Source organism: Lytechinus pictus, chromosome 7 (genome assembly GCF_037042905.1).
Source record: "Lytechinus pictus isolate F3 Inbred chromosome 7, Lp3.0, whole genome shotgun sequence".
In the NCBI taxonomy this organism is placed as follows: Eukaryota; Metazoa; Echinodermata; class Echinoidea; order Temnopleuroida; family Toxopneustidae; genus Lytechinus; species Lytechinus pictus.
Window position 1 is genome coordinate 32,674,051 of NC_087251.1, and position 25,134 is coordinate 32,699,184.

Below are 25,134 nucleotides of genomic sequence, written 5' to 3' on the forward strand. Positions count from 1 at the left end.
AGATATCAAATAAGTGACAAAGAGCATGGTTGAACAGTCAGGAATTTCCTAAAGCTTAACTGTGATATCATGAACCAAATTTCATTAGTTGTCCAGTTTTCTGTCTTATGCTTTTAATACTTTCAATCATAGTCCTGATATAATTTTATTGATTGAATAAATTGAGTGGAATGAAAATGTATCATAACGAAATTGTATACAAATCAAGTTTTTGTTCCCTCGAAACAAATTTCTGCATTTACACAGCATTCTACTACCTTAAGTTAAATAGTTAATAAGCATATCATTAAAAGTGAATCCGAAAGTGTATTCATATCTCTAAATACATTACATTGGAATATACCTGGGTATTGTTTTTCATGAACCCGTTCATACTACCCCGGTCACATTTGCTCTACGGCGAGTCCAAAACGGCCATTTTAACATTTTAATACCAGCTACATATAGGTGGTTTGAATTGAAATTAATAAAACAATTGTTTTTTACTCACCGTACAGCCGCCGTAGAGCAAACGTGACCAAGTTATTAGTTACAAATGACTTCACTCAAGGCTATTAATCCTTTCTCATGCTTAATGAGATACCCCTAATTTCCCATTTTAATATAATGAGAGTGAATTTCTATCATTCATATCAGATGTAGACAAATAATGGATCTTGCATTCTAATCCTTGTTAAAAAGTATTTTTTATCTCCAAAGATCCAATGTCAATTCAAGCTGTTAGGAATTCAAACATTTGCAAACTGATCTACCACAAGAGAGGGTCAACACTCCTTTGTAAAACCATGAGTAACTTGCAAACAGCTTTATGAAATGCCTCTCAGCTTATTATTTCCAACCCAAAAGGATGTTGTTCTAAAGCTATCACTCACCATTCGTTGCTTGTAGATTCTTTAGGTGGTGAAGGTGATGCTTCAGGCGATTGATTCTGATCAGCTTCAACTCTCTGAGCAATGCCAGAGCTGTTATCACTAAATGTGTAGGTCATCCAGTTACCTATGAAAAAAAACAGTTCCAAGAGAAATGCATAAACCAACACATATTTGAAAGATGCATCTTATATATGACAGCTTTCGGCATTATTCTTTTGTAATGATATAATAATATTCTGTTTTTTATATAGTGATTATATCATGGTATCTAAGTTATATACAGGTATATTAGATACATGTATAGGATGTATATTTTCATTTCCTGTACACTGATCTGCCACAAGACAATGTGGAGAAGAATATCAACATTTCATTTAAACTAAACAAATTGCCTAAGTTACCGTCAATGAAGAGCGATACTAAGTTTTCACTTTGCTGTACACAATACATAATACATTAATTTCCCTTCACAATAATAAATAAATCAACATGAAGAGTAAAACGTGTGTTAAATAAGATAGAAAGAGATCATATTTTTTTCTTAGCAGGATTATATACCACATACAAGGTTGTTTCCACATGGATGTGATGCACAAAATAGGGGGTAGTAAGGGCGTTCTTGCATCGATATGAAAAACTTACCGTGTTCATCTTGAAAGCAATGAACTGAACCAGGGGATGTATCGTTATGATTGGTAGCTAGGTACCTTCCCTCTGCTCTAGACAGCATAGTCAGTGCGGCATTGTGAGGAGATGAGTTTGGTATCATTGCTCGGCTTCCTACCATTTCTGCCACAATCAACAAAGACAAAGATGAGAATCGGTCATGAATCAGTAGAAGTAGTAGAACAATAGTCTATAAACTGAGTGGAATGCTATCAATGTCATTATGGAGTTTGTTTATATATATATATATATTTTAAAAAAGTGGGTTACAAAGCAGATATCAGAGTCTACATTCTAACAAAATTTGCTTGTAGATAGGTGGACCTTTCAAACAAATTTTTGTGTCGGAAGGATGTGTGCTTTTCTTAATCACTTTTTTCTTAATAATGATGGGATCACCCCCAAAAAAGACATGTATGTAACAAAAATATTACAATTAGAGGTGATGGATCAAACTTTTTTATACCACTGACCAGACTATCATGAGAAGGAAGAGTATGTATAGTAAGATTGTTTAAAGACTCATGTTTTCTGTGTTGCTATGAACTCACGCACTTGATCTAAAACATGTATATATCAATGACGTGACACCTCCGTTTCCTCCGATGGGGCATACTGAGCCCTCCAATTAACGGCTTAATGCATAGTTTGACACCATTCTTATGAAACCTCACGTGCAATGCATCTCCAAACATGCACATCGTTCTATTCATTATTTGTATACTAACCTGTTGAATCTGAATTATGTCGTCTTGACTTCTCTCCTGAAGCATGCCTCTGTCTAGTCTCGTCTTCAGCAGCGGTTGAACCATGAAAGGTACTTCTGCTATTTCTCACCCTCTGTCGGGATTCACTCGTTGAACTAACGTATCTGGCTTGCCACCGCCTTCTCCTTCTGAAGTTTGGATTCACTGAATAGGATTCAAGATTCAAGATTCAAGATTTATTAAAACACAAGACGCAGCTTGTTAAGCTGAATTGACAAATGTTTTACAAAAAGCATAAAAATACACATAAAATCAACAAAAAAGCAATGTTACAAAAGAATCAAGAAATTTCAAAAGCAATTACGGTATAATCATGATTATTATGAAAAAGTGATCTTAGTTTTGGAAAGCTTTGAAAAAGTACATATGATGGAAAATTAATTCACTCCTAAATATAAAATTATTGTGATGTCATATGGGTTTAGAGAATTAAAAGGAAATTTGTTGTAATGGCCATAAGTAGATTCAGTATTAAATCAAAGTTTATCATTCCTTTCACGTCTTATTAACCTATTTCTCGACACTTTCAAAGCATTCTTGCTGATCTTCAAGGGGATATGACACATCCTGTTTAATCCCCATTCTGCGTCTGAAATCTTATCTTACCCCATATAATTATACCCTTACTAATCTCTTCTTCGTGTCTTCGTTTTCGCCTCCATCACTACCTTGTCCATTCCTTTTGTAGAGCTTTCAAGTAAAGACACTCTCTTAATCTTCCTCTAGTCTTGTACTTGAACAAAAGGAATGAAAATGTTACATAGGATGTGGGAACAAAAAAATGCTATACCAAAATAGAATGCCCAAAATGCTCAAAGTGTCCCTCTAACCACCTTCTTGATTTGTTCAGATGGAAGGATACTTCTAAGTTTGACCAAGAGAGTGCTTCATAAAGCTGTTTGTGGGTTATGAGCAACTTTACGAACTGGTGACTCTCCTTTCTTAGGAACTACATCAACACCAATGAAAATCGGGTGTACATCATTTACGAAAAGAAAAGATCGTGAGTCGTATGTAAAGTCACTTGTAACTTACAAACAGCTTTATGAAACACCCAACCTGATAGATGGTACCTAATCATTTTTTTTGCTAAGTGGACTTTACCTGCTCCTTCTAATTGTGACCTAATAGATTCTTCTCTTAGCATCCTCCTCATCATTTTACTCAGAAGATGGTTGCTAACAACAGTTCCATCCGGCGCTACATAGGGTTCGTCATAACGAGCAGACTCTTCACCTAAAACCAAGAAAAGCAAATAGTCATGCTAAAATCAAATAGGTTACACATGCAGATGGGGAATATAATTTCTTTTTAGAATCCTTTCTAACTTCGGTAAAAAATAATCATTGAACTTTAACTTAAAATCAAAAGTATTTTTTGACAACCTGCCAAGATGAATTTTAAAAAAAGTTACATTTTCTTTTCATTTTAGTATGGTTTCTTTTTGGTATGTATACTGTAGAAAGCTTACACTGAAAACAGTATCCTTCTTTTCTACGAGCAGTCAGTGAAACTTTTGTAAATGTGAATAGCTTTCACTGTAGCAATATAATTACAATTACATGGTAATAATAAGTTATATTCATTCAACATTGAACATAAGGATTAATGTATTTTGTCTACTTGTTATTCAGAGGTGTGTGACCCAACTCCCGGTCTGCTTGTACTGTAACTATGGCTAGTCTAGTCGCATCCGCTTTTACACTGCATTCTCAATCTCTTCTTACAGGAATCATCATCAAACTTGCTATTTGTTTTTTCCCTCTTGCAGTATACTTCTCTTACTTTCAAGCTACCAGAAGTTACCAGGTCATACATGTAAATCGTGTGAGCTACATCCTGGAACTTTTGGTTATGGTCGATAGCAAGAATTAACACATTATAATGCACACTAACATCATCATGATGGCAACCATTATATCAGAGCATTCCTTTGATACTTTGATACTAACTTGTACTGCGCTCCACAATTGCCCTCCGCTTTGGGATGGCTCCCTCTCTAGTCCTGTCTTGTGAGCGATCACTGCCCCTGGCATCAAACGAGCATGTACTTGCTGCTTCTTCACTTGGACCTGGCTGGCCTGTGCAATAAAGCAACAAATAATCAAGGGTATCAATTAGGAAATTTTTATGAAAGATTCAAATGATTTCTTGCTTGAGGTACGGATTATAGTCAGATGGATAGATAACAAATACAGAAATTTTCATGAGATAAAACATATCTCACCAAAAAAAAATCTTATCAAATTCATTATATCAAAATCATTATATCAAATCTCATGTATCTTCCTCTTTGATGGTCTATAGTTTGCCCCCGCTCCCTCCCTCAAAAAGAATCATATTGGATAAACCTATCAAAAGCAAGAAATTTTTCATGCATAAAATCCATTTATTTCCTTGTACTAGCATTTCTATTGACTGCATTTAAACATACAGGGTACCGTTTCATAAAAACTTCTTATAATAACAAAAAAATAATTTAATTATAAAGTTTATAAGTTTCAGCTGATCAAATTTAATGATTTTAGGAGCTTTAAACTGTTATTGAAAATTTGTTATAATAACAATCTTTATGAAATGGGCCCCAGGTCATGGCTGTATAAGCAGATGTATTTCAAGGTTTGTCTTACATCTGAATGAAGTGGGGCTACTACCCTGGCTACTGAGTTGCATCGGTGATTCTCCTTCCAGACCAAACAGCCACTGAAGACCTGTTGAACTTGATGTGCTCCGTGTACTAGGTGTGGCAGAAGAACCCAGAAAAGCAGATCGTTCTGAGATGACAGTGCTATCATCTGATCCCGAGCTAAGGCTGGAGGACAAGGAGTGACTACGCAGTCTATGTTCCGGTGTCAAGGTGTTGCTTGAACCACTTTGTCCACTTATTTCACTGTCATCTATACCAAAACACGCCAATGGTTCACATGAGCTTCCTTCTGAAAAAGATGCAGATAGAGGTTTCTTTGGTTCTTTAGTGTGCGTTCCTTTCACATGCACTTCATTATTATTATTCAATCGATCTGCTGTAGATATATAACCCTCATGTGGCTTGTTCTTCTCTTTTGTCTTTCGCTTTTGTTCTTTGCTACTCTCTCGCTTAAAATTCCCTGCGGATGAGCTTGGGGCGCTGGCGTGCCGGCTTTTCCTTGAAGACCGTTCATCTTTCCCCTCCAGGGGAGAGATAGGAACTGTGCTAAGGTTCCGTTTACGATCGGATTTCTCACCGTGTTTCTTTGGCTTAGCCCCAGACCCACACGCTACTTCATCTGCTTTAGCTGAGTCAACAGAGGAACTCCCGGAGGGAGGTCCAACTGATATAATTCTAGGTCCTACCCTAGTCCCACCTGAACTTCGTCTGGGATTCACACTCCCTGCTCCACTAGTCCTGAAATCAATAATTTTACTTTGATCCAGTCCTGAGTCTGACTCAGACTGTGATCTCCTGATCCTTTTCACTTTGGTTTTCTTCACATCAACAACCTTCTCTAGGTCACTCTTTTTTGTAGCAGGTGGCTTCTCGACACTTTCTTCCTCCTCCTCTTCTTCATCATCACCACTTTTTTTGGCTGATTCATCCCCCGATTCCTCTCCTTTCACTACTTTCATAGGGGCAAATATCTGGTCCATGATGGCTAGTTCATCTTCCCAAGCGAGCTCATCGGCCCTCATCACCCAAGGATCACTCTCCAAAGACCTACAGGAAGTCCTCTTGTTACGATCTTTCAACTTGGACAAGTCCTTGCTATCTTCGTCATCTGCAGGAGTGCTTGTGGACACACCCTGGCTGCTCACGCTCTTTGATATACCAGAGCTTTTAGTTCTGTGTTTGCCTGATTTGGCTGAAGACTTTCCTTTGGATGATTTTAGTCTGGCCCTGTCCCTGATGTCATTAGATGAGTCCATATCTTTCCACGGAGCATCTGCTTCTTCTGTCATAAGATCAAATATATTGAATTCAAAATTTTAGTTATTCAAAATCAACAATAACCTTTTCTTAAAAAGTAAATGTACACTCACTGTGCTAAATGTATATTTTTATCCTCATTATTATTTCATTCTGCCAATGAAATAAAATATACATGTAGAAGTACAAATGAAAAAAGAAAGTACAATATATTCTTATAAATTGGTGGATAATCTAATGAGTGATATCCTGTCCAAATTCCAATTTTAAATGTAAAAGACGAAACCTTTATAACTACTACAAATGGAAGATTATCCCTTTGGACATTTTACAAAGGTAAAAAAAAAATTCTTGTGGGAAGCATTTCATGAAGACGTAAGTCGATGATTTCCACTGATTAATTTGCTTTCCAGTACTTTATAACATCTGCCTGTGACAGGGTTGGGCTCAATTACTTTCTCCAATCACAATTACAATTACTTAATTAAAGAAATGTTCAATTACAATTACCAATTACTTTTATCAATTACAATTTCAATTACTAGAAAAGTCTAGAAAAGTCATAACTGAAACCAATTTTTATTCTGTACGCATTACCACCTCTTTCAACATAATTTTAAGTTACAGAGAAACTGAAAAGACAAAGGTTTAGGTTTATAAAGAAAACGGATTCTGCCTGTAGCTCTCTTTGAGGCTGAAGCAGTTGACATGAAAAAGGTCATGAAATTAAATCATAAATTAAGTAAGTTTATTGTAAAGTAATTGAATGTAATCAAAATTAATTGACAGTAATTGAAGTCAATTACATTTTTTAAAGTTACAATTACAATTACTTTTGCGTTCAAAACTTCAATTTCAATTATCCAAAAAAATGTAATTAATTTAATACTTAATTGATCAATTACCTTGTAATTGAACCCAACCCTGGCCTGTGAAAATCATTGATTATTCGCTTCACAAAACACTCCCCTGAACATTCATTTACCCAGCAAAGATACAAGGTTGTGTCACTCCAGGGGCCCGTTGCATGAAACTTTTGCCATAAAAAACTCCAGCAATTTTTTTTGCCAGAGTTTTTTAATGTGTAATGTTCAATGGCATAATTTTGTTTGCCAGAGATTTTGTTTATTCCCCAGAGTTTTTTTATGGCAAAAGTTTTGAAAATAATAATAATAATAAGGTCCATTTATATAGCGCAGCTACTATAATTGCATATACTCTACTGCGCTTGATATTTGGTATCATATTATTTACCCCGGCTGTAGTTGAGCCGCCATATAGGCGCTAAAGCATTCAAGGAATAAATCCTACCAGGTACCCATTCACCTCACCTGGGTCGAGTGCAGCACTCTGTGGGTAAATTTCTTGCTGAAGGAAAACACCCCATGGCTGGGATTCGAACCCACGTCCCTCTGATTGAAAGACAAGAGTAGTAACCAATACAGGTCCCAGGGGGATGTTTCACAAAGATTTAAGTATGACTTAAAGTAGCACTCAAATGTCTATTTGCTTGCGTCATAAAAGGCATGACTGCATTGGTCAGATCATGCGAAGAGGACGCGCACTACTGCGTAATGATCAATGAGATTGCGCGTTGCCCATCATGTACACGTCAGCATTAAGTGCGACTCTGAGTCATACTTAAATCTTTGTGAAACACCCCCCAGGTTTGATGGTTTCTTCTGTTGATCTGTCCCTACAGCCTGGTGACTACTGAAATCTATCATCCCAATAGGCTTTGTAAAGTGACAATCCATTTCCAGTACCCAGATGACCAAGATGAAGTAAAATTGACTTCCAATACAATGTGCGAGTAAAATAACAAGCTGAAGGGGAATTCCCTGCACCGTGCACAGACATTTTCCCTTCAACAATCGACAACTTTGTGTTTCCAATTCTTAGCAATTTTCACCATAATAGTATCAACTTTTTAACTTTTGAGGACTAGAGTGTTTTTTAGAGAAGCTTAGATTGATGGAAAAGGTAAGACATACCACAGGATTCGAGGAATGATGTGGTTACACAGCGTGACCTTACTCCGTCATCTATAGTAATACTAGGGGTATCACTGCCTCCTCCTGCACCTTTTTAAAGAACAACACAATGACACAAAAAGTAAGCACAGATTCATATAGATCAAGAATAAAGTCCATGTACAGATTGCGATAACTTGGATTTACTAATTTTCATCTAAACACATGATATTCTGTAATTGCAAGACGTTAATTAATAAACACATATTCTACCCACCTTTTCAACAGTAAATTTCAGAGTAGAAGAAAAAAGAATAAAATGTTGAAAATCTGAAATAGTTTCAAGTCTGAGCTTAATAACAAAAGATATCACAGTAAAGAACATGCTAATATGAGACACTTATAAATCTAATTGAGGATTCCTCAAATCTAATCTCATAAAAATAAAACGACAATATGTTCATGTCATGAAATAGGAATTGAATACTTTCAAAACACAAATGTATATACCTGTACACAATAAATAACAACCCCAAGATTTCATAATTTTCAATTTCAGTGAATGTATTTTTATTTTAAATATAACATTTGTATTACCTTGTGGTTTTGAGTCATCTGAAAGAGACTGGTCATTGCTATCAAGCCCATCATCACTGGTATGACTATCATCTCTATGACCTCTTTCAATGGCATTAAGAGCTTGTAAGAGGGTCTCCTCCCATGCCGACAGATCTTTCCTCTGGGAGTGAACTTCTACCTCAATATTACCATTGGCAGAAGCACCATCCACATTCTGTTAGATAAAAGAATAAGAATAATTAGAAAAACAATTGAGATCACCGAACAAGACCATGGGCCCAATTAAGAAAGATTTGCAATTAAATGCAATTAAAAAAAAAAATCAAATGCAAGTCCTGGTGGGTGTTTCATAAAGCTGTTTGTAAAGTTATGCATGACTTCACACACCACTGGAAAATGTTCTCAGATGCTAGATCAGCTACATAGGAATACGACAATTAGCACAAGAAAGTGTCCACAGTCATGCGTAAAATCATCTGTATCTTATGTGATCAGCTTTATGAAATACCAGATGCACCCAGTACATGTGTTTCAGAAGTGTGTTTAATGAATGTTGTCAGCACTGATTATTTATTGTCAGCTCTGACAATATTTGGAAATCGTTGGTTTGGACCGACTGAGAAGCTGCACTGGTCTGCCACTTCAAACCAATTGCAAAATTTCTGACTTCCAGACGATTAACTTTTGGACCAAACTGTGATTGCATATTTCTTGCAACAGATTCCCTTCGAGCAAGCAAGAGTTCATAAACCCTTTGTAATTTATTACAGGTAATGATAAAAAAGCCCATCTTTGCTTGCGTTGGCTGTGTTCCATACACCAACGAAAAAGGCTTTTCATCTACATGTACAAGATACCAGGAACAAGACATTGTATCTCTTGTATTAACCTTAACCTACTCAGGCACTTTAAGTAATTTGAGAGACAGCCAAATAAATGTGAATGCATTGGTACATTGCTGGAAGGTGCATGGTACTTTAATAAACAAACATGTACATGTGCAGGGCTCGACACTAGCGCCGGTCTGACGGTCCCCGACCGGTAAAAATCGCTGTCGGGCCAGTAGATTTTCAGAAATAGCAAGATTTACCAGTCCGACATGACCAGTAAAAAATATCGTTGTCGGGCCAATTATTTTTCCAAAAATAGCAAGATTTATGGGTCCGACATGACCAGTAATAAAAATCATTGTTGGGCCAGTAACTTTTCCAGAAATGGTCAAATTCACTGGTCTAACATAAACATAAAAAATATTCCATGACTCAAATTGCAAACCATTTTCCTCCCGTTAATTTCTGTCATTCACACACAGAATACACACAGAATGAATCGCATGTAATTTTTACTAGGGTAACATATAGTGTACATGTAGCCAGCCACACAGCCCAAATGGTAAATTTTCTACTGGCTGCACGAACGAAGCTTGGCTAACCTCTGGTTGAAATCTCTCACAGAACTGTCAAAATTCACAGTTCACACTCATGAAAAGCTCTTATAATGTCCATATTTCCTAAAAATTGGGTTAATTCTGTCATTTGTAAGCAGTAAAAGGAGAATTTTTCACTTCTGTTTTAGTTCAAACAGTTCGGGTTTCGAGTGATATCGTCTGAATACATGATAGCCCCACACATGCATTTGTGTGTGTGTTGATACACTTGGTTTCTGACTTTCTTTCATAGCTATATTTTAATTGAGCCAAAAAGAAACTGATTATTTATGATAGTTTAAGCTTTCTTCCTCTGGTTTCTTTCTATCTTTCTTTCCTCCTTCCTTTTCAATCTTTCTTTGTTTCTTCCCTCTCTTCTTTCATTTTTTTTGTCTTTTTTAATTTCCTTTTTTTTTAATTCGTTCTTTCATTCTTTCTATACTTTAAAAAAATATTTTTCTCTATTTATTTTTCTCTTTCTCTTTCTTTCTTTAATTCTTGAGTCCATCCATCCTATATTTATCTCTTCTTTCTTTCTTCCTTTCTTTCTTTCCTTCATTCTTTGTTACTTTCTTTGTTTCTTTCTTCCTTCCATCCATCCTTTCTTTACCCTTTCTTGTTTTTTATTTCTTCCTTCTTTCAGTCCTTTCTCTTTCTTTCCTTCATTCCTTCCTTTCTGTCTTTTGTTCTTTCTTTTTTCCCTTCATTCAATCTATCCTTATACCATTTCCTTCTTTCTTTTTTTTAACTGCTTGCTTCCTTTCTCTCCTTTCTTCTTTCGTTCTTTCTTTCCTTAATTAATTCCTTCCTTTCTTTGTCTCTCACGTCTTTCTTTTTTTCTTCCTTTCATCTATTCTTTTACCTTTTCTTAATTTTTTTATATTGCTTGCTTGCTTTCTTCCTTCCCATCCTTCTTTATTTATTTCTTTCCTTCATTCTTTTTTCCTTCTTATCATTTTACCTTTTCTTTATTTCTTCTTTATTCCTTTCTTCCTTCTTTCAATCCTTCCTCTCTTTCTTTTTTCCTTCTTTCCATCTCTCCTTTTACCCTTTCTTTTTTTTCTATTGCTTCTTCTTTCTTTCCCTCACTACTTTCTGTCTTTTGTTCTTTCTTTTTTTATTGCTTGCTTCATTTCTTTCCTAGATGTGAAGGAAGGAAAAAAAAGAAAGAACTAAAGAAATTCTTTCTTTTTTTCCCTTCCTTCACATCTATCCTTTCTTTACCTTTTCTTTTTTCTTTCTTCCTTCTTCCCTTCCTTCCTTTCTTTTATTCTTTCTTTACTTTCTTTTTTTCTTTCTGTCTTGCTTTCCTTTTGTCTTTCATTCCTTCATTTTTTTTTGGGGGGGGGGGTAACAAGGACAGCAAAATGAACTCGCGCCTTTTTTTTAATGTTTTCTTTATTTTTTGTGACCAGTAGAATTTAGGTTCAGACCAGTAAAAAATTGAAAAACTGGGTATCTACTGGTCCGACATGAATAGGTTGGACCAGTAGAAAAAAAGGGTTAGTGTGGAGCCCTGACATGTGCATTTGAAATTTCTAGAGGTTTAAAAATGCTCTGAGTCTCATTCCATAAAAAATAACCTTATTGAAATAATACAACTTTTATTTTGATTGATTGTTTATCCTTGTTACCATGGTAGTTAGTAAAAGGTCAAAATTATCATGACAGTGAGTTGAAATGCAATGAGACTCGAACTTCATATGAAAGCCACTTGTACATGTATATGCATCTATAGGAATGTACATCATTTAAAAATAAAACTGAAACAGATGACGTGTTTCTACAGAGAATCGTTAAAAATATTTTATCTTTTCCGGAATTGAAAAACCATATCACTCTTAAACCGACCTGTTTCTACAGAATGAATAATCCGATTAACTCACAATCCAAGTCGCAAATACGCGATGCGGTTTATCAATAAACTGCATCACGGTGGTTTCTACAGGGAAGTTTTCCGGAATTCTGGATACTTACGCGGGTAATACTGTTTAACTTACGCGGGTAATACTGTTTAAAGTTTATCTGTAGAAACATGCCGAAAGACTTCAATAATATCAACTGCATGGTGTCGATGTAACACTGAAAATCATTTATAAGGGCATCAGTGGCTTTTGGGCAGGCATCTGACCAGTGTTCAGGTTGCGCTGTGCCTGTTGCAGTCCTCTCACATCACCAGCTGGTGTTTCTATTAGCACTGCTGTTTTTGCAAAAAAATTTTTCTTCTCTCTCTCTCTCTCTCAAGCATTGTCAATATATGATATTTTGATAAATATTGTATTACATTCTAAGGGTTTATTTTTTTCTTTTGTATTTAATTTTATTGCCCAGCATTTTCTCATTCAAGAGGAGTGTCCTGGATGCATTGTATTAATGTGCAGATTTGAAAATAAAGTGATGAAAAAAAAAGAAGAAACAAATTACTAGACAAATACATTAATATACATTACAAAAATCAGAAATATGTTTGATCTCATGTGGCTTAAGGCATTAATTCATAATAAATAATCAAATGTACACTACATGTATGTATGAAGGAATCTTGTTAAATAAGTGAAATGTAATGTTTCCTGTCATAAAAGCTGATATGACGGATGTTCATGGGTTTCAAAATTAGTAGAGATTTGGCAGCCATGCAAATGACTGATCAAGATGAATACCTACATGACTCTCTGACATGTACATGTAAACTAATAAATAAAACTGTGTTTTATGATGTAAGTATACTATTGCCAAGTCAAATTCCCGTGCCTCATCATTAGCGGCAACAGAGCATACTTGTATTCTCTGTTGGGTAACAAAGTGATGCTTTAATATTCAATCCAGTTTAATGTGAGTACCTGTAGTCATTAGCCTCATTCCTTTTGCAGTCACTCTCAAGTTATACAGGAAATATGAAATGCTTTATGCAATGAGCTGCTACATCGGCCTACAAATTGAATAAATGAAGCCCCATCCTCCGCATGAATAAATTATAATTGTGCTAGTAGATTTACTATAATATACAGGCATGTATGAATTCCAGGATACACAAAAGAATACTGCATGATATAGGGATTTCTTAAGACATGTATCAATGTACTCTGTTTTTATTCAAATTTAAATCATGTTTTGGCATGTTTGCTTGGATTTTCTCCTGTTAAAAATAGTTAGGTTATTACATAAACTGATGTTTGTTTGTTCAACTAACTGCACACTGGCAATGAGAAATCAAAAGGGACAGTAAACCACTGCCAAGAAATATATATTTTTTTATGAAGGAATTCTAAACAAACATCAAACCAAAGCTTTATTCAATTTGTCCAACTACCTGGTGAACACTTGTAGGAAGTGTGTATTACATTTCCCCAGTGCTGAGCATCAGATAACAAATTAGCACCAAGGTGTCTCTCCACAGTCTCCACCAAGAGAGCACCAAGATGTCCCCCTTCCTCTTATCACATTGTCATGCATTTCATATTAAATATATTACAGGAGTCTTTTCCCATTCTTACAAGAAAAAAAAGCATGAAGATGAACTACATGGAGAGATATCAAAGAATTCAATTGTACACTTCATGTTAAGATAGGATTAAAAGGCCACATACTTTATTTTATTAATTAATGTAAATAATTGAAATTTGAATTACCACTTTTGTGCTTTTATTGGACGATGCAGTCCTGCTTCTGGTCCTGCTGGATGTTCCTGAGTGATAGTTCGGACGATTGGAGTTGAGTTCTACCATCTCAATAGCATCACTATCCTCACTGTTATGGGTTTTATAGAAATAATAAAAGGGATTATAAGACTTCATCTTCATCATGACAACTGAAAAACAATCAGGAGGCAAAAGAGAAACAAAGAAGGTAATTAAGAGAAGAACTATGAAAGATACCCACACGTACACATACATGGCACATCATGGTCTAGGGGTTCTGACTCGTCTTTCAAACAGTGTTGTAGGTTCGAATCCCAGTCATGGCATGTTTTCCTTCTGCAAGAAATTTACCCACATTGTGCTGCACTCAACCCAGGTGAAATGAATAGTAACCTGGCATTATTTTTAATGCTGAAGAAGTGGTAGCTCCAGCTCAAACTGGGGTATCCTGGGAAAAGCGCTAGTAATGTTATAATTATGATTTAGAAAATGATTTTCAAGTTGAATTTTACATGCTTTGAGGTGCGTTGACAAAAAGGATCCAACAAGGGATGTGATTAAGCAAATGAAAAGTGCTCCTTATGATTCAATAATACTAGCCCTATCTAAAAAAAAATAATAATAAAAACAAAACCGTAAAAAAGGAAAGGAGTCAGAAATAAGGTAACATAATCAGAAAAAAACAAATTTATAACTGAAGGTTTATGAAAATCAACATGTACATGCAGGCACACATGTCCCTGTTTTTCGTAATATTAGAAAGCTTGAATCTAGAGGTATTCCCATTCAGAAATATGTTCACATTGTGATGAATAGCTTGACAGAAAAAAATATGTGATAAAACAGATAAATAATGTGCATCAATCTGAATGATTGAGATAGGTACTCAAAAGATACAGTCTGCAAAACCTGTCTTTCAAATAATTGGCAGGACATCTTTTCTCTCATCAGTTAATATATATATGTTCATTCAGGATCTATTTCAGACTGATATACATGTGCATATTTGCGAAATAGTTTATTCTGACAGTCTAATGTAGCTGTCCCAACTTTTGAATTGTAGAGGCAGTAATGTAGGAATGGCAGTATGGGATCACATACATTATGTTCGAGATATCTGGGAGTCATAATTAGCCTTTTCAAATTGAAATTTGAAGTAAATGTAATTATCCAATGAGTCTTGATTGAAACATCATAATACTCGCACACTGCCTGCATACTCTAAGCATTGTGTACAGTGTAGCCTAAGTACACTCCAATCCACTTAAAGTATTGTACATTTCACAAGATTGTCTTTAAAATTCTAAATGATAAATTACTCCATACTGTTGAAGCCAAAAGAGGTTTAGAGTAAATAAAAATAAAAGGGTCTTTACCATTTTCTTTTTGGAATTACAAGGATAGGCTAACAGATGTTGATGAGCATAGAGACCTATTTGATGTACTTTTATAACATGTTTGGGGCATTGATCCACGAATGCAATAAAAAGCGACAACAAAATCAAAGTACATGTACTTGTACTATAACTAAAATTCAAACCAATTTTCTTTCACTGACTAAATCAATGTGATCCTGATGCTATGCTATAAAGGTTTTTTTTAGAAACTAAATCATTACAAATACAGTGCAAATATTAAAGGGGAATCCAACCCAAATAAAAACTTGTTTTTATAAGAAAAAGAAAAATCAGACAAGTTGATAGGTGAAAGTTTGAACAATATTGGACAAACAACAAGAAAGTTATGAATTTTTAAAAGTTGTAAATATTGGTAATCACTATACCCATGGAGACTTCAAATTGGCCGCATATGGGATGTCATAGTGATGTAAGGCAAGGACTACTCTTCCATGTACTCCAATACATATTATGGCTAAAATGTCATTTTTCCTAAAAGTTTTATTTTAAATTTGTTTTTCTTTCATGTGGACATAAAACAATACACTACCTGGGTTATATTTAGATTACTGCCCCAGAGGATGGGTACTTAGGAGAAAACCACAAATCCCTGATAATAAAGTACATGGCCTATGGGAAAGTTGTCCTTGTCCCTTGTCATAATTTACTTACCTAGTTGCCAATTTGAAATCTACATACTATTAGTGATCTCAATTTTAAAGCAGCTATAACTTTCTTATTGCTTGTCCGATTTCTTTCAAACTTTCACCATTCTGTTAAATTTATTTTTCTCCTTCCCAACACAACATTTTATGGCCAAGGCTGGATTCCCCTTTAAGTATTTACATTGGTTTTGCAAACATCCTGTTTTATTTCACGCAACTTCACAGAATAGAAACCATCCATGTAAAGTCTGACAAAATTAGACAAAATTGTCTATATTGATGTGCAGACACACCTACATGTAAACTCCATGTATAGTGCATGGTTTGTTCTGCGTTGAAAGTGACGCCTAGTCTGCAGGTACAGACCCTGATTGAAACTTTGATCAGCAAGTGTGTCGCCATGCAAAGACTAGCACATACAAAACTTGACGTTTCAAGGGCCTTCAGTACACAAGGCATGAGTAGGCTGCACATTCAGACCCTTAACTCGAGTGAACTTCTACCTCAATATTACCATTGGCAGAAGCACCATCCACATTCTGTTACATTAAAGCAGACTAAGTGACACCTGCCAAGCTCAATACTTTATAATGAAACCTTCCAATGTTCATGCTTGTTATGGTTTGGAATCCCCAAAAAAAATTCAATACATTTTTATGTCTAAAAATAGGCCTACATTAAAACAGGAAGAAAGAGGTCTTTCCCGTCAACTCTTCAAGATGACTGCTCAAGCATGTAAAGTCAGTGCATAATGGATAAATGTCATGAATCAGTATTTGTTGTAGATTCACATGAGTATATGTACATGTACATGAGTACACATACTATACATGGATATATTTTATACAAACACACAATGCAGGAAAACATTCTGCATTTTTGTATATTTTAGGGTGTTAATTTAAACCTGAGAATTTAAAATAGAAATTAATTTACGATCATGAAAGTTCATCTGTGTTGGTAAAAGATAACGATTTTGTTGAACTTTGGTTCACAACACAAAAAACAGAAAATAACGAAGAGTTACCTCGAAATTTTCGGCTTCTAACTGCAACCTTCGTCAGCGATGTGACCCGATTTGACCTTAGTGACGTAATGGTCGATGATCGGGTCATAGACATTCAGAAGCTTGTAATTGATCCGGTTACTGGTTACTGGCATTTCTTGACACTTTCACGGTTATTCTACCAGACGTCAACTTGGATATCAAACTTTACCGTAAACCTACGCACACCGACCAATACCTGAACTTTTCCTCTAATTACCCACTTGAAACCAAGCTCGGTGTGATCAAGACTCTTTTCCAACGAGCGGAAGCGGTTATCACGGATCCAGTCACCGTTTCTGAGGAAAAAGCTCACGTTAAACAGGCTCTCTCCAAGTGCGGCTATCCTAGTTGGGTCTTCAACAAGATTGATAACTCAGCTAACGGAAAGTCTCCGCCTAAAAAGGATAACCCCAAGCCACCCAAAGGACAGATTGTACTTCCTTACGTTAAAGGATTATCGGAAGCCCTTTGTAGGAATTTCAGTCAATTTGGCATTAGGGTGTGCTACAAACCAACAAGGACCCTTAGACAGTACTTGGTTGCGCCAAAAGATAAGACAGAGAAGAAGGATATCACCGGTCCTATTTATTTGATTCCTTGTCAAGGACAGACGACCAAGGGTTTATGTCAGGAATCATACATAGGAGAAACAGAACGTTCCCTTAGGACAAGATTCCTTGAACATCGACGCCCTAGCTCCACTTCCTCCGAGGTATCTCAGCACATCCACATCGAATCCCCTGGCCATCGTGTTGACATCAACAAGGTACAAGTGCTGGACAGGGAGCCGCGGTACTTCGAGAGAGGTGTGAAAGAGGCCATCTAAATCCGGGCGTTCAGACCTTCTCTCAACAGAGACGGGGGGCGATACAAGTTTCCGAATGTCTACGACCCAATCATCAACCATTACGTCACTAAGGTCAAATCGGGTCACATCGCTGACGAAGGTTGCAGTTAGCAGCCGAAAATTTAGAGGTAACTCTTCGTTATTTTCTGTTATTGTGTTGTGCACCAAAGTTCAACAAAATCGTTAGAAATTAATTTTTTTTAATCATTATCTAATTACATGTAAAAGAAATATCTAAAACAAAACAAATTTTGTTAACAAATTTAATACAGATTACACATTTATGTTACTTCAGGGCCACTTCAACTGAGGAGCGCAAAAAAAAATAAACAATTGTAGTTTTTTGTGTGAAGTACATGTCACCTGATATGGTGACAGTGTTCAATACTGTACTTGCTAAGAAATCAGAGTAGTAATACATCATGAAATACTTGAAGTGAAATGAATAAAGACATGCCTGTATATAGAAAAAGTGTGTTCATAGACAAAAATAAATGCTTATCACAAGGCACCAAATTTAATGAATTTTGGGTTAAGGAAATGGTACGTACTTGGTACATATAAATAATCACAAAATTTGATGAATACAGGATGAAGTTTATAATTTTTTTCAATTATATTTCTACTTTGTTGTGTTATTGCAGGAACACCCTTCGCACCAGACTTCTGCACACCTCACCGGTGCAGAAACGCCCTTACGCAATGACTTTATGCATGCTACCATGGTCTAGTAGGTCCATGATGCTACTAAGGGTGTTTTTGCACACATGCAATGTGCATTTAAAGTGTGTTGCTAAGGGTGTTCCTGCACCGACATGACAAATATGTAATATGCATGTATTATCATAATTCATTTGGATATTTTTTTACAAAAAATTTCATATTATTTGTGTAATAGAGGTGGGCTATACATGTAGAGAAGTAAAAATGGGTGATATTTCAGAATCAAGTTTCTGAAGTTTAAGAATCAAGTTCGCGACGGGAGGGGGGACACCCCCCTCCCGAACCCTCCCCCCGTGCGTGCTTCGCATGCACCAAGGCCGCTGCACGGCTTGCGTCGCTTCGCGCCGCCAAGCGTCAGAGTGAACCTGGCGAGAACGTTGGTTCATGCATTATTATTATTATTATTTATTTGACCAAATCATGATTACAACCATAGATGACATTATACATGGTAAAAACAAACAACACAGAATGGAGCAGTGCTACATGCTGTTGCTCGGAAGCATATCACCCCCCACATGTAGCACTGCGTAAAAATATCAACTTAGAAAACAAATTACAAAAAATATAATCTAGCCCAATGTTTGGCAAAATTTCTATAAAAAAATATTGAAATGCAGAAGCTGATTGATGTTTTGTACATATTTCTGCATTGTTAGCACAAACAACGTTTCTGTGTGGCAAGTACAGGACAAAAATCTGCTTTAATAAATGAGATGTAATATTTGGTTTTTAGAAATATCATCCATTTATAGCCCACCTATATGTGTATGTATGATTTTTATTTTTTTCAATTCATTATAGAAGGAAAAACATGGAAAGCTTACCCAATCCTTGATGAGCTGTGTCCATGGGCACTGAGGGTGCTGCTTGTTCCTTTCTCCAAGTCTCGACTCTGAGAGCTGGACTCCAACTCCTCGCTATCTCCCTTGTCTCCGGCTGCTTTCTCATCTCCATTCTCCTCTGTGTTAGCAGCTCCATCATGTTCACCGACATCAAACATGAGATGCATGCGATAGCTTATTATCTTGATCACACTGAAGGTGACGGTGATGACCACGCTGTATATAACCCATACTGCTATTGTAGGTGGGAATGCCTGGAATACAAGTAATTCAAAAGAAATTAATCATTACATCATAATTCATATGCTGTAATTTGCACTGTTGTTTCAAATGCCTCTAAATTCATTGTTACAAAACAAAAATCAAAGAACAAGTTCTGGAAAAATCATTTTCTAATGGACACAAGTGTAACAAGTAACAAAATATTACATCATTCACGATCATGTGTACATGTACAGTATGACATTAGTTTTGATTGAGGTTAAACTTGTAACACATATTAATTCGAACCACTACATCCATACCACACATTTCAAATCATCAAGGCCAATTTACATGACATCCTGTACATAAAAGTGTTTATCTGTACTGACATACATGTAATATATATATAACAATGGATATGTGGTATATTGACTCTAAAGGAAGTTTATTGGAAATATGTGTACATGTACATGTATCTGTATAAACATGCATATATGCATGTAGGTAATTTCAACCTCATTACTGTACATACCATTGAATCAATTCCCTATTAAATGGAATGCTTGGAGGAAACCATCTTTTCTAGAGTTGTCCCAACATTTGCCACAAACAATATTTTAAAAAAGTTAGAAAATCAAGATTTTACATACATGTACTGTAGAATGATAATATGTATATACATGTACATATACATAAATGCATAATTGCTTGTTGCTCAAAGAGAGTAGCCATTCAATTGCAATACCCTACAACTCAAATGGCCTCAAAAATTCAATGTGAAAAAATAACCCCTAGAAAATGTATGCAACATCTGAATGATAGGTATCATAAATTGATAAAGAATAGGAAGTGGTGATGTACATGTACTGTACCATGTCTATCACCATGTGCATGTAAAAGACACAATTCAAGAATGAAATTCAAGCACAATGCTTTTTTTTCAATATCTTTTGTCCACTCGCTCTTTTGTCTATGATTGGATCAATTCAATTTTTCAATTCAAGTTTATTTTGCTCTCTGCATAAAAATGACATAATTGTGATAAAATACATGGGAACAAAGTTTACATAACATCAAAGACATAAAAGTTTACAAAAAAGCATTGAGAGGGAACAGCCAAAAAGGAAAATAAATATCCTTATAAAACGGCTGACCCAATAACTTTGACACAATTATGTCCTTATTTTATTCACACTACAGTAGTCAAGTTGTTCTTGACCCAGATTCCAGAAATAGCCAACAATAATAGTACTACTGTGTGTACACTGTACATTTGCACATATTACTGAACAACCAACAAAATAGGGAAAAGGGAGGGGTTTTTTTTAATCTTTATGAGAGGCAACATTGTTACACTGAACTGAACATGGAAAAATTTACTTTTTTCTCCCAATCTCAATTTTAGTTTAATTTTTGTAGTACCTCTATGACCAAAATCATTATATTTCTGTACAGAATAGATTTCTAGAGATTTTAGGCATTTCATTAAACAGTGAATAATTTTGTTTGATTTAAGCTTTAATTAATTCAAGCTTTAATTAGACCAAAATCAACCTTAAAGGGATGGTCCGGGCTGAAAATATTTATATCTAAATAAATAGAGTAAATTTCACAGAGCAAAATACTGAAAATTTTATCAAAATTGGATAATAACAAAGTTATTGATTTTTTTTAGTTTAGTTATTTATTGCCGCAACTTACATGTATTTCATCATAATGGAGACGAATCATTTACACATGTATGAAAAAATGATACATTTTATGATTTCATGTAATAACATTAGAAAAAGGAAAGTGGAGGTGTGACATCATCAGCCCACCTAATGAATATTCATGACGATGTGCATATAACTATTTTCACAAAATATTAATAAACTCTAAACAGAGCGCGACAAACCCGCTTGCCCGGGGCAAGTGAAAATGACGTGCGGGCAAGCATTTCTCAAAATCAATTGCCCGATCGGGCAAGTGGTTGTTTTGGAAATAAAATAATAAAATATCAGTAGACCATCTAAATTTCAATATCTTTTGGATAATCACAACTATCTCTCATATTATGTCAAACCAGTAAAAAAAGTGGAAACTGATGTAAAATCAGCGCCAATTACCAATAATTTATCGCCAGGTACCTCGTTCGAAAAACTGTGCCATCGCATCTTACGTTCTATGTGTGCAATGACTGCACATACGCTACTATCTTGCACAATTTGCTGATGCAAACCCCCCCAAAAAAAACACCAAAAGTGGCTAAAATTTCACATTTTTGCAAAAATCCATGAAATGGCCATCTATTTTCCATATTACCTTGATTTAGTTGGAAACTACCGAAAATGAAGATTATTCAGCTCTTTCTTGACTCTGATTTATGATGATGCTTACACTCGGTAAATGTTTTTGTTATTGTGGTCCCACATGTAGACTTTCATGTTGCATGAAAAAAAAAATGAAAGTCTACATGTGGGACTACAATGAAAAATATATTGACCGAGTGTAACATCATAAAATGATGAAGAAAAGACAAGAGAGAGGTGAATATTCTTAATTTTCTTGATAGTTTCCAACTAATGAAAAAAAAATTCAAGGAAATATGGAAAATAAATGACCATTTCATGGATTTAAAGATGCAAAATGTGAAATTTTAGCCACTCCACTTTTTTTTTTTTGATGATTTTTTTTTAACATCATAAAACGATCTTTTTCAGAGTCAATAAAGAGCTGAATATTTTTCACTGGCTTTCTTTATAGTTTCCAACTAAATCAAAACAATTCTAAGGAAATATGGCAAACAGATAAACATTCCGTGGATTTAAAGATGCAAAATATGAAATTTTAGCAACTTTTGGTTAAGGTTTTTTTTTTTAACCTTAAACGCCCATTTATAAATAGCGAAAAGTTTTTTCAAAATAAACGTAATGACTCAGGCCTACGTTGCTGAGTAAACTTTTAAATGTGTGTTCTTTTATACTATACATGATTCTCAATTGTTGTTATTTTGTATGTCCTTTAAAAATAATAGTAGTGCCGTCATAATAAAATTATAAAACAAATTGGGCAAGAAGTTTTTTCTATCGGGCAAGCAAATATTTCATAACTTGCCTGACAGGGCAAGTGACAACAAAAATTTTTGTAGAGGCCTGCTGTTTGTTAAAAGATGTTATGTAATCATTTACAATCGATGAACACAGATTTTAAAGTGTTCTTGGTACAGTGGCAGATAAAAATTGTGACCAACGCGAGTATGTGACATCGCTATAATGCATCTATTCACATGTCAATGACATTGCTACATTTATTTTTCAATCATTAAACTGTGAAAAAGAAGGTTAGCTTTTAATGATTTACTACCAAAATTTGTGGATGGAGGTCAAGTTTTGACAAAAATATATGTTTTACCCCAAATAGTACAAAATATTGAGAACCTCAATTCACTTTGTACAGGCAGCACTCACTGCTTCCAGCGGAACCGCTTCCGGCACCACCCCCTGATGCTCCATATTTAAAGGTGAATGAAACCTTTGGAATAAGTAGGCTTGTGTCGAAACAGAAAAATCAAAGAAACAGATCAACGAAAGTTTGAGAAAAATCGGACAAACCATGAGAAAGTTATGAGCATTTAAATATTGCAATCACTAATGCCATGGAGATCCTCCTATTGGCAATGCGACAAGGATGTGTGATGTCACATGTGAACAACTTTCCCTTTGATGGACTATAAAATACCCCCAAAATGTCTCTTTTTGCTTTTTCTTATGGTGATACAAACTCTCTATCCATAATGTATTCTTTAAAATCTGTATTATATGCCCTCCTATAGAAAGAACACAAGATCTACTGATAGATGTGATAAAAGATGCCATTTAAGTGAAATATATACTAAAGTAATGGGGGGAGTTGTTCACAAGTGACATCACACATCTTTGTCGCATTGCCCATGTGAGGATCTCCATAGCGTTTGTGATCGCAATATTCAAATGCTCATAACATTCTCATTATTTGTCCGATTTTTCTCAACTTTTGTTGATCTGTTTCTTTGATTTTTCTCTTTTCACACAAGCTATCTTGTTCTAAAGGTTTTCTTCTCCTTTAAGGACAAGCAACTCAAGTTCTATAGACCCTACACTAGAGTCATAAAAATTTATGGAGTATTAAGTAATTAATTCAGCTTCAAAATTATCCAAACTTGTTTAAATAGCCCCATGGTTTTGAAAATAATGAAGAATGACAAACAAAATATTTAACAGCACCACCCTTTTTGGTGGACAACCTCATGACGTATGGCAATATTTGAAACTTTCACACAGAATCAGCAGTTAAAAGATTGGTACATGTATTGTTAGATGATACTCCATTATAATTTAAATTACTGATCCTTTACGGAAACTTTAGACCTGCTTTAACTTAGGAATTAGTTGGGGTTTTTTTCACAAAACAGTTACTATTTAACAACACAGTGATATGCAATAATTTCCAGATTTTGCAAAACAAATCTCTTTTACACCAATGGCAATTGCACATGTTCAAGGAAGAATCAAACTTTGTTTCATATTATGAGGATGAAAATAATGTACATGTATTTCATTATACAAAAGAAATAGTGAGAGGGTGACATAACCAAGGCCCTGTACATGTAAGCAAAAGCTTAATGATGAATAGCAATTATGAAAGAACACTTCTGATAGTTCCTGATCAGTAATTTTGAGCCAAATGCGCGTGTAAAATTGATCGTGATTGGTCAGTTCATTTAGCGATTGATCGCTAATCTTTGTATTACAGAGCCAAGATCTTTCATTTTCAGAACAGACCAGGATGCTCATTGCTCAGATTTTTGTGAAATCAACCGATATTGTCATGAATTTTATTTTACAGCCAATTTTAATGAAGTTTACAGCATTATGCTTATCTAATTTTTTCTTTCAATTAACTTTTTGATGGAGCGAGCATCCCCTCTAAGTTTATACCTTATTTTAATGGAAATTTCGAGTTTTCCGAAAGAATAACATCTGAATCAATGTCAAGGCAACTTTTATAGCAAATGATAATTATAAATCTTGAAAGTAGAAATCTTTAAATCATCTTTAAAAACTATTGTCAAACTTAAAAGCATATAAATAAAAATAGGCATCTAGTCTGTCCAATGCAAAGAGTACTATGGAAAATGGTAGATACTGTAGAACATGTTGTGAGCATACGTACATGTACATGCAGAGCTGCCAAGTTGTATTTTGCATTTTCAGTATTCTTATCCCCCAAAATCAATATTTTGACCAAAAAATCAGTATTTTTACCATGTGAGATAAATATTTTGTATTTTTCCCCAAAAAGTGTATTTCATAATAAAATGCTTGGCGCACTCGCCCATCACGGCGCTCAAGCTGCATGCAAGCTAAAATGCGCACTGCTCTTGCAGACGAAAAAAAAAACCCATTGAAACTCGTGTATGCATTGTATCTCACCCTGGTTTTTACAAAATGATTGGAAAAAAAAACAAGTTACCTGAAATTACATTGATCTAATAACCATATTTGTGTACATTTTATGAAATAGAGACATATAGAGATGATTTTTCTCAATAAATTACGA

The 25,134-nt window shown here is 35.1% G+C and overlaps 1 protein-coding gene across 1 annotated transcript in view; it reads right to left on the reverse strand.

The window, feature by feature from the left end:
• The window catches only part of LOC129265264 (pecanex-like protein 1), a 62,346-nt gene that overhangs the window by 33,748 nt on the left and 3,464 nt on the right, over positions 1 to 25,134 (reverse strand). Inside the window, exons 2-11 of the mRNA XM_064102536.1 lie at positions 19,333 to 19,604; positions 13,817 to 13,934; positions 8,780 to 8,975; positions 8,204 to 8,293; positions 4,936 to 6,234; positions 4,258 to 4,386; positions 3,410 to 3,541; positions 2,267 to 2,449; positions 1,515 to 1,661; positions 873 to 996 (exon numbers count right to left, since the gene is read on the reverse strand). Coding sequence (XP_063958606.1) covers positions 873 to 996; positions 1,515 to 1,661; positions 2,267 to 2,449; positions 3,410 to 3,541; positions 4,258 to 4,386; positions 4,936 to 6,234; positions 8,204 to 8,293; positions 8,780 to 8,975; positions 13,817 to 13,934; positions 19,333 to 19,604 — 2,690 coding nt within the window. The remainder of the gene's footprint in view (positions 1 to 872; positions 997 to 1,514; positions 1,662 to 2,266; positions 2,450 to 3,409; positions 3,542 to 4,257; positions 4,387 to 4,935; positions 6,235 to 8,203; positions 8,294 to 8,779; positions 8,976 to 13,816; positions 13,935 to 19,332; positions 19,605 to 25,134) is intronic.